The 10,981-nt window shown below is 38.9% G+C and overlaps 1 protein-coding gene and 1 pseudogene across 1 annotated transcript; both read left to right on the forward strand.

Moving 5' to 3' along the window:
• Positions 1 to 5,506: 5,506 nt before the first annotated feature.
• LOC136280852 (melatonin receptor type 1A-like) lies at positions 5,507 to 6,410 on the forward strand (annotated as a pseudogene).
• Positions 6,411 to 9,266: 2,856 nt separating this feature from the next.
• On the forward strand, positions 9,267 to 10,229 carry LOC136281264 (melatonin receptor type 1A-like). The gene has a single exon (XM_066167608.1). It carries the CDS (start codon positions 9,267 to 9,269, stop codon positions 10,227 to 10,229), a length of 963 nt encoding a protein of 320 aa, XP_066023705.1.
• Positions 10,230 to 10,981: the final 752 nt, after the last annotated feature.

A 10,981-nucleotide genomic window follows, 5' to 3' on the forward strand; every position in this document is an offset into this window, starting at 1 on the left:
GTAGCTAGCCTCTAGTCCCGTAGGCCCGGCCTACAATTGTTTTCTGCCCGCTTGACTTTTACTAAAAGATAATATGACTCTTGCAAATGTTTAAACAAAAACTGAAATTTGTGAGGGAAGAGGCTTACATTTAGTCAAAAAGCTGGCTACAACCCTGTTTTCAATCAAACGAGTCTGGCCAATTTTTGTCCGTTTTACCAAACACTTCTCCGTTCGTTTTAAAGAACGACGACGGAGAGGCTAAAAATTGTCTATGTAATCTAAACTAGGAAAGAGGGACTCAGAGTTCACTATAATTAAAGTTTTCATAGGTGTGACTTTTATTGTATGTGACATGGAATTTGTTGTTTCCAGTATGACAATATTTACGCTCATAAACGAGAGAAGCAGTTAACGTAAGCCATGTAGTCCTCAATGGGAATTATTTTGGTGAAAAGGCTCATTAATTAATGCAAACCTAATGCGTAGTTGAAAACGTTCAGGGCTTCAGGATAAAACTTCTAATTGTTGAAAATCACCTCTTGAAATTTTTTCATCGATTTAAATTTATCTCAGCATGATTTGAGGATGTCTGATAATATGCGTGGTTGAATATAATGTAACTAGGATTTTAAAGACATTCTAGGACAGTTTCAACTAAACATGGTTTGTATAATGTCAGTGTATTTTGTGTGAAGTGTTTTGATGCTATTTTTTTTTAAGTTGAAGATAACTGTTCATTTATCTTAGTTTACATTAATTAACTCATGAACTCCCAAGTTCTGAAGAAAAATTCTCCCAACTGATAAGAATGTGTTTCTCTTTGCTGCCGCTTGTTCCGAGAATTCGATGTAACATTATGTTTCTAGTAAAAGATTATCCTCCAGTTTGGATTTTCTCTAATTGTTATTGACTCCATGTTTTTCGGTGTATTAATACCGTGAGGAGAATTTAAATTATGATCAGTCTTGGGAGTAAATGGGTTCATTTTAGCGTCTCCGTTTAGCGCATATTTTACTTAATGCCTTGAACAGTTTAATGCAGTTTCTATTGTGCTTATTTTTTTACTTCTTTGTGTAAGAGAAATATACAGTGTCTAAAATACAAAAACTGCGTTGATTTACATTGTCTGTCTTTATATTCTTAGGATGCGTGTAAGATGAAGAGAAAGCAGATCCTACGGGGACTTCAATACTTGTTTTGACCCGCGCACCAAGTTGATAATGTGTGCAGCTAACAGTGTACTAACATTCCATGTTTCAAGCCCCGGCCCACTTAACAAAAGCGTGTCATCTCTTCGATTGTGTCTTTTTCACTGTCTATCGTTCTCCGTATTGCCACACGGTTTTGAACGCCGACGGACGTGTTCATACTGTTACATATCTGCGCCTTTTTTTATGTTTTTCCTCACACAAGTTTTTACACCTTTTCATATTTCTGCATCCCTTTTTTTTTCTCCTTCCTCCGGTTCCTTCCTTTTTTTTTATTTTTCATCGCAATTTTCCTTTATTCCCATCTTTTTCATGTCTGTTTCAGTTTTCACTCGTCTCAATCTTTGGGCAACGTCAGGCTTCTTACAACTCATATACCTCGTTACTCTCCCATAGTAGTTGTTATCACACGTATTATGTCCACTTTGGGACGATGTCCTCTTAAAGTCATCTCAAGTAAAATCTCAGTTTTCCATTCGATTGATTCCTAGTCCACAGGGTGCCAGTGCTCGCTCTCCTCAGTCCTCTCATCATAATAGCAGTTATAAAGCGAAACAGCTTCCTCCAAGTGTCGGCGACATAATCGGTGCATTTAGTCGGAAACGAGTCCCTCAATGTCCAAATTAAGGCTTCTTCTATCATGTGAATGGGAATGGGTCAAACTCACGCCCAGGGTCCACCTACAATGCGAATCCAAGATGGCGGCAGGCCAATCCACAGCCGGACTCTACTGAGTCGGTAGCCGCCATCTCGGATGTAGACGCAGAGAAGACCCTGGGGAAGAGTTTTGACAAAACAATAATTGAGAAAGGATAAGTTACAATAATGCTTAGAGAGATAGCCGATGACAACTTGAGAGATTCATCATGAGCAAACACGTTCCGTCGATTATTAAACTCCATGTCTGTTCGAATACGCACTCCTATATGCCCCTCTTCCCCGTCCCTATACATCCCTGTACTGCAAGTATTATCATCATACAGCACAATACAACATTATACCCCTGAGTAGCACTGTAAATCCGTAAAATGCAGTAACTAGACAACGCTTCACAACAACACGTACCCCTAGATAGCACTATGCTTCCCTCACCTGAATTTTAAATCACCATACAGCGCTATATAAACAATTGCTCCAATTTGGCGCCAAAATAAGTGCGAATATTTGCCGCAGTCATTTTCTCGAATTTTCTGTTCCAAGATGCGGAAACTGTGAGCTTCGAGGAACAGATAATATCCAAGGACAAATATCCGTACATATTTTCGCGCAAAATAGACGCTATTGTGTTTTTTATCCTTCAAATATTTTGCGACGCTCATGAAAAATGTTAATGAACAGCTTACTGAATTGAATTAAGAAAAGGTTAAGTTTCTAAAAAAAACTGTGATGCTGCGTCGGTGGAAGAGTATAACATGGTAATTTAGCGAGTTGATAACGTAAATTGGCCACTGCAAAGAGTTTAAAAACTGACGTTTCGAGCGTTATCCTTTCGTCAGAGCGATTGCAAAGGGCAAACGCTCGAAACATGAGCTTTTAAACTCTTTGCGGTGGGCAATTTACGTTATCGATTCAGTTGATAATGCCTAATTACAATGAATTGGATTAATTTTGAGACAAGACTTATCGTGGTGGACGTAAGGTCTGAAAATTGGGGAATATCGTTTAGGTGATATTCTCGGATATCACTTAGTTTTAGCAAGGGAATATTCAGTCACTTATTGCGTTTAGACCAATCGCACGCGAGCAAAATTATTTGATGGATCATAAGCAATAATATATACCCCTACATAGCACTACACTTCCCGCTACTGTAATTTACATCACAATACAGCGCTATACAACAATATGTACCCCTAAGTAGCCTTGATCGGCATAATAGAATACATATATCGAAATGCTCCAGCCTCACGAGCCATGGTTTATGTCTTTCTCCCAAGTTCATTAAATATTCGATGAAAACCTCTGCGTCGTTCAAAGAAAATACAGCATTTTCCAGTGCAGTCATGACTCGTCTGACGTGAAGATACAGAGATCGAGATTTGATTACGGCTTCAAGTTTCAAACTCTTAAAGGCGGGAAATATGTCTTGAACTCTTGGGTTGGACTCAAAAAGTCTGAAACAAAATCATTCATGATCATCGTTATCAATTCTGAATAATTGAAATTCGATTCACGTTTACTTTGGAAAATAAATTTTACTCCTATTTTGCCATTTATACAGAGAAATCAAGACACTGACAAGACACAGCAACAGCGTTGTGAATCTCCATCCTCATCTTCAACAGAACTGTGCTATCACGAAGATGGTGCGCGTGCGTTTGCATTTTAAAGTCACTTTTGCACAAAATAATGACCCGATTGGCAAGAATACGGGCTAAACACGCAACAGCGCTGGTGCTTTTGCGTTTGCGTTTGCGTTCTGGCGTTTGCTCTCTAAAAGGCCCGAGAAAACGTTTTCATTGTCTATTAAATTATTGATTGTTTTCATTCCTCGGGTTCTTCTTTTAAACCGGAACTCGGTTCTTAGCGACTTGTTCAAATACTGCACTAGTTAAGACGTAACTTAACTCTTTATACAACAGGAAATAGACAAACACTTTCTTCCTTGTGACGCTCTTAATGCGCCAATGAGCTGCCAAAAAGAAAGAAAGAATTCTATTTCTTTAGTTATTCCGACATACCTCAACGCACGAATTCAGGCGAATTGATTTATTCATTCTCTAAGTTGTGGAGTCGGAAATTAAAAGCGTCCCATCTACTAGAAAATATTGATCCGAGGGACATTTGCGCTAAAATGTTCGAAAATAAATACAAGAAAAGGAATTTTTCATAATATCTTTGCTTCGAAAAGTCAAATGACGATATGAGCCCGTCCAGACAAGTAAAAGTAATTCTTCATTCTTAACTAAGTGATTTGTGACAGTCAAATTACTGGGTGTCATTTTTAAGTGATTCTTAAGTGACATACTCCAATACATGACGAGATATAACCTCTCTCAGTTAGATTAACTTTGTATTCTTTCTTGATGTGACATTATTTTAAATGACGTCACAAACTTAGGCTCCAGGCTTCTGCAGTGATCATGATGCTGACGAATAATGCAATGAAAGTATGTCTGTGACGAGAAAATTTTGCAGGGATTTTATTTTAACCATCAGCGTTAGTTCATGTCATGTGTGAGCAAATTATTTTGGTTTGCGTCGATGAAATTTTCTGCTGAGAACTATTAGTGATTTCTTGTTCAATCCGACAGAAAACTAACAAAAGGAAGAAAACGATGGAGAACAATTCTCAAACTAGATTTTCACGCCGATGTCTTAAAATATAAAAGGGAAGAGGATCTCAAAAGAAACTCAGGAAAGAAAGCAGTCCAGGGGCACGCCCCAGAGATACAAAAGAGGTGAGGATCTGAGCGTTAATTATAAACGACAACATAAAACATTTAACTCAAACTACCATAACTTACAACTTAGTTTTTTTTAAAAATTTATTTAGCACAACGCTTAGAAGGAGAATTAAGAGGTATATATTTTTGCACCATAAAGAGAGTGGCTTTCTATTCTCGAAACCCCCACGGACTACTGCTGCTGGAGTCAGTACAAGTCACTTCAACTAACCTTACTGGTTTGACATGGTTTTATGGCGATCAAAAAAAAATTAGTTCCCCTATACAATGCCGAAAATTATTTATAACAGAATGGATTTCAATTTTTTCTTGAGAGAGAGTTTTTGTTTTTTTCCAGCTATTTTATGTCGCAGAAAAAGAGAGTTGTTCAAACTCTTCAAGATATCTTATCCCTTTCGTGCGCGACGGAATAATATGTTTGTTTACTAACCAGCTGTGTGAAGAGATTGTATAGATAAGATACGGAAAAGTAGAAGCAACATCTTTTCTTTCACTCGAAAGAGATATGTCGATTATTAAAAGCGATTCAACAACACTTATCCGGAGGTAAATAACTGAGTACAATTAAAACAAACCTCTTTCAGCAACAACGACGTACTGCACGAGCTCGCGCCGAACAGAAACATAAAATGGAGTTGTTATTTGGCCCTACAACTTCCAACTTGACGAGAATGATAACAACGACGACATACAGACATCTTTTAATATTTATTAATTGCAATGTGTTTAAAGATAGGATGCGATGGAAAATAACGTTTGATTTTCGGTTTTGGTACGTAGTGTTTGGTAATCGCGCACACCAGAGGGTTTCGCCTATCAGTGCTTCAAAAAGTCGACAACAAAGACTGTGCAGAAGTGTAAGTTACTTAAGCTTATCTAAGCCTATAAGCTTATCGACCAAAAGCAGTGATGACAAGTAAACTCTCCCTTAAGCTTGCCACAAGAGAAGAGGAGTTAGTTTGGACTGAAACAGTTTTGTTTGCTGTTACCAATGTTGTGGCCATCCTTGGAAATCTCCTCACTCTTTGCGCCGTGTACCATAACCACAGACTACGCACGATTCCCAACAGATTCGTAATAGCACTGGCTGTGAGCGATATTCTGATGTCTACTATATGTATGCCTTTTACAGTTGCAAGTCTTTTCCACGGCAGGTGGATCTTTGATGAAACGGTCTGTCGCTTTCAAGATATCTTTGCGTTTGGGAAGTGTAGTCATAAAACTATGGCAGCAATTGCAGTCAGCCGATATTTCTGTGTTGTTAATCGGGAAAATTATCCCTCGCTGTTTAAGAAGCAAAGAGCCTTGATCTATATTTGGTGAAGTGGATCTGTGCCCATATTAGTCTTCAAAAATGACAGCATTGAATTCCACCCTGGAAAAGCAATGTGTCTGTACAAATTTGAAAGTAACATTGCCTACTCTGCCTCAATCCTTTGCTGTTTTATCACAACACGCGTTCCACGCCGTGTCGAGATCAAATCGTGTTTTCTCATTGGAAAATAACCCGGAACTTCTTCGGGTGAATATGGAAGAAGCCAAAGTAACGAAGCATTTGGTAGCAGTTGTGGTCGGCTTTGCATGCTGTTGGCTTCCCGTTTTTGTCGTTGATAACATCGACATGGCACGTGGAGAACCCACGCTACCACGACAAGTGTACTTAACTAGCAGCCTCATAATTTATCTGAGTAGCACCATAAACCCATTTATATATTGCGCCGCAGATAAGAGGTTCAGACGAGAGTACAAGGTTGTTTTGAGGAAGATTTTTACCTTTAAATGCCGAGAAAACAGCGAGAACGGTAACGCCTAGCTGAAATAGCCAGAGAAGTGTGATAGGAAATGGATTTTTCTGAGATTTTGTTCGAGGTTGTTGCTGGTAAAATCAGAAACAAAGGACTAACGACATTATTTGACACTCACCATCCGTCAAATGCGTTTATCTACCTCAGTTATCTACCTCAGTTTATCTCATCACTAAATAGCCCAGAACTCCTTCGGATGAATGTGTAGGAAACCAAAGTGACGAAGCGTTTGGTTGCAGTTGTAGTCGGCTTTGCATGCTGTTGGCTTCCTATTTTAATCATCGACAATATCGACATGGCGCAGGGAGAGCCCACACTACCACGACCAGCTTACTTAACATATAGCTTTTTTCTTTACTTGAGTAGCACCATAAACCCCTTTATATATTGTGCCACAGATAAGAGGTTAAGACGAGAATATAAGGCTGTTTTCTGGAAGATTTTTAGCTTCAAATGCCGAGCCAACAACGAAAACAACGATTTATTTGATTTCAGTGCACACAGTTCATGATTACATTCCCTGGAATAAGGTTTGTTAATCGGGCACCTGACAAATGTTCCATCAATGTTGTCGTCATACGGAAAGTTCTTCTGAGCACCTTTCATAGTTTCGACTCCCCATTCCGGATTCAATTGCTAGTTACAATTCCTCCGCATTTGTTTCATTCTTCTTTCATGCTGTTAGAGCCAGCTGCGCTTGGCAAAAGAAATGCCACACAAAAACTTTTATGTGTCCTGATTCCTTGTATTCTTGTACAGGATAATCACAACGAATGACAAATGAGGATCCATCTGGCGACGATTCGAAGCTATTGCTTCTTACATAGCCTAGAATCCTTCGCTGACACTAACTCGGAAAAAACGGCAAAAAAAAAAATGCAAGTAATGCTGAAGCAACGCTCATGGTATGGGGAACTGCGCCGCAGGTATATTATCAGCGGCGCTATAAACTGTATCAGGTAAATGCAACGAATCATACACATGCTACTTTCTTGTTCAACTTTCTTTTCGTTATGCTTTGAACGATACAATCAGGTTTCACGATGACATAATAGAGTGAACTTATCTCTGTAAGACGATTTACACCCGAGACAAAATTATCACAAAAAGTCCAGGAACTCTGAGATTTATTTCAAGTTACTACAAGTCTGCCGTTACCTCATTTAGAAGCCGTCACCAGTTCTTTTTCGCCAGTTATTTTCGCAAAGTCAGTGGTGGTGAATCTCCTGTAGGCTTGGGTTCCACCCTTTATATTGTGTTAGCGACGACTGATCCCCCCTCTCATTCCCCTGAAAACTACGTAACTCCCCAAAAATTAACCAATTCCTAACCCCCCCCCCCCCCGACACATGTGATGACATGACTGAAGCCGCGCGCGTGGAACTCACTTTACAGCGAGAAGTGTTCCTTACTTATGGGTTCTTCGCTTACCTAAGCAGCACCATCAACCCTCTTAATTTATAGTGCATTGAGTGAGCAACTGAGGAGAGACTTCAAGGGCATTTTGAAATGTTTTAGTTAATTAAAGGCACAAGTAGGTAGCTATGGTAACGAAATGTGACGACGAACGTAGCTTGAAATCATGTCTATTTACATTAGATTAATTTTTGCGTTGGTATTGAGAGACGAAATGTCAAACGCGTCCAATTTTGCCGTTATTTGATAATATTCAAGCGCTTTAGGGCAGATTTTTCCGAAGACGTTCAAATTTTTTTTCCCAGAACTTTATTACTGCAAGCTGGTATTAATTCTTTAAACAAAACAGCTGTATTCCACAGTTTTTTTTAATGTGTATCATCAGCGAGAGAACATCTCTGTCCTCTCCAAGGTGAAACAGTTTCTTTTTATGCATTTTTAAAAATTGTTGCGACATGAGTTAATTTAGTTGAATTCCAACGATATAAATACTGTTAAGCAATGTGCTAAAGCGACGATTTTCATATCTTCGGCCAACCTTGTTAAAACTTGTTGGTTTCCACCGCAACACGAGAAAGAATTATGTCAACTTAAGGTTAATTTAGGACGTAAAATGACTTTTTGGCTTCAATAATTAGAAAGAAGATGTTCAGACAACATCCCCACGGTTTTTAATTAACGTTCCAAATGTTTCAAGCAGAAACGTGAGGTGGTTCAAACAACTTCAAATTTTACTGACACTCTACTTCCGCGATCTTATATGCTTATCAAAAGAAAATACTTCCCCTCTACTATGCCGAAAAACAAATTTTTATCAAAAGTTGCAGTATGGATCACAAAGTTTCCTTTGATTTTCGTAATTCTTCCTTTTTTCAGTAATTTTGTTTGAGGAAATAAAATTGTTGAAGCTTTCTAAAGTATTTTCTCATTTTTGTGAACGACGAAATCGTCGGATAACGTTTGTTTACTAACAGGAACCTGTAAATGCTGATGTGTACGAACAAGAAATGGCTAAACAGAATGAATAGCTTTTCTTTCACTCAAAAGGGATAAACCAAATATTAAAAGCAACTCACCAGCACTTATATAAAAGTTAAACAAGTGAGAAGAATTAAAACAAACTTCTTTTAACATCAACGATAAAAAATACGTGGATGTTCCCGAAGTAATAAAAAATCGATCTTTTTTTGCCTTACAACTTCCAACGGTAAATGAAAACGACGTTGACATAATTCATAGTTCAATATTAAATATTGCTCAATATTTATTTACTGCAATGGGTATAGAGATAAGATTTATGAGAGAATGACATCTGTTTTCATCCCAGCAGACAAAATCTCTCGCGCACCGAAGGTTTTAGCGATTAATGATTCAAAAAGTCGTCAACGAAGACTTCGCAACGGTATAGTTTTTTTTTATCTTTTCGCTGAGCTTATCGACCAAAGGAGATGAGGAGAAACACACTTTCCCTTGAGCTCGCCACGAGGACAGAGGCGTTAGTTTGTACTGAAACAGTTTTGTTTGCTGTTACCAATGTTGTGGCCATCCTCGGAAATCTTCTCACTTTTTATGCTGTGTACAGAAACCACAGGCTGCGCACGATTCCTAACATGTTCCTGATAGCTCTGGCTCTAAGTGATATTCTGATGTCTACTATCTGTATACCTTTTACAGTTGCAAGTCTTCTCCACGGTAGGTGGATCTTTGGTGACACAGTCTGTCGCTGGCAAGCATTTGATATGTTTACATTTGGGACGAGTAGTGTTGGAACTATGGCAGCAATCGCAGTCAGCCGATATTTCTGTGTTGTTAATCGGGAAAAGTATCCCTCGCTGTTTAAGAAGCAAAGATCCGTGATGTACATTTTCTTTGTTTGGTGCTTGGCTCTGGTTGGATCTGTGCCCATATTAGTCTTCAAAAATGACAGCATTGAATTTCAGCCAGGAAAAGCAATGTGTCTGTACAAATTTGAAAGTAACATTGCTTACTCTGTCTTTATGCACTGCTGTTTTATCACAACACCCTTGATTATCATCAAGATCTCCTATTTCAAAGTGTTCCGCGCCGTGTCGAGATCAAATCGTGTTTTCTCACTGGAAAATAACCTGGAACTTCTTCGGGTGAATGTGGAAGAAGCCAAAGTGACGAAGCGTTTGGTAGCAGTTGTGGTCGGCTTTGCATGCTGTTGGCTTCCCGTTTTTGTCGTTGATAACATCGACATGGCACGTGGAGAACCCACGCTACCACGACAAGTGTACTTGACTAACAGCCTCTTAATTTACCTGAGTAGCACCATAAACCCATTCATATATTGTGCCACAGATAAGAGGTTCAGACGAGAGTATAAGGCTGTTTTCTGGAAGAGTTGTGGCTTCAAATGCCGAGCTAACAACGAAAACAACAACGCTTAACTGAAATGGCAAAAGACCTGGTGTAGCATGGTAGTTTTTTTCTGAGATTTTGTCCGAGGTTGTTACTGGTAAAATCGGAACATCTGAGTGTCTTTACACGAACCCATGTTGGTTTGTAGACTGGCTTGAATTACCGAAAAGAGTGACAAAATAAATACTTTGCAGAAACCTGGAAGTCATTAGGAGCATCCCAAAGACAGGCACTCATAGTGATTGCAGCATCTGGTGGGGAATTACCCTCTTATCAGTTCCAAGAAAAATCTTGTCCATGATCATCATCAAGTGAATATCAAACACAGTGGACCAAGAGCTCGGGAAGGAACAGGTAAGGTTCAGGGAAGGAAAGGAACGTAGCGAACAGATCTTTACTTTCAAAATATCATCAGGTAATGCACAGAGTGGAAAAGATAGCTGTGCATTAACTTTTACAAAGCAGTTGACAGTACCCATTTGATTTGAAAGAGGAATTTTGTTCTCGAGCAAAACTGTTATTTATGTAATCATGAATTTTTGTTTGTACATGGATATCATTTTAGAACTTTTCTCTGTTCATTTACACTTTTCTTATTGAGGTTAATTTCCTGTGCCCTTCAGTGACTTCTCTGAGGCTTGGGGCCAAACGAAAGATTATCGAAAGGGACATCTTAAAACACATGTCGGCAAATCAGAGTATCGCAGAGGTCACGGGTTCAAATTCCGTACGGGCCTGAATTTTTTTCAGGTCCTATTTTCAACCACTCGTTTCAGTAGTG

This window comes from Pocillopora verrucosa, chromosome 5 (assembly GCF_036669915.1).
Source record: "Pocillopora verrucosa isolate sample1 chromosome 5, ASM3666991v2, whole genome shotgun sequence".
Taxonomy (NCBI): domain Eukaryota; kingdom Metazoa; phylum Cnidaria; class Anthozoa; order Scleractinia; family Pocilloporidae; genus Pocillopora; species Pocillopora verrucosa.

What these genes read in the sequence shown, in the direction of transcription:
- LOC136281264 (XM_066167608.1), top strand. Translation starts at nt 9,267, where the DNA reads ATGAGGAGAAACACACTTTCCCTTGAGCTCGCCACGAGGACAGAGGCG.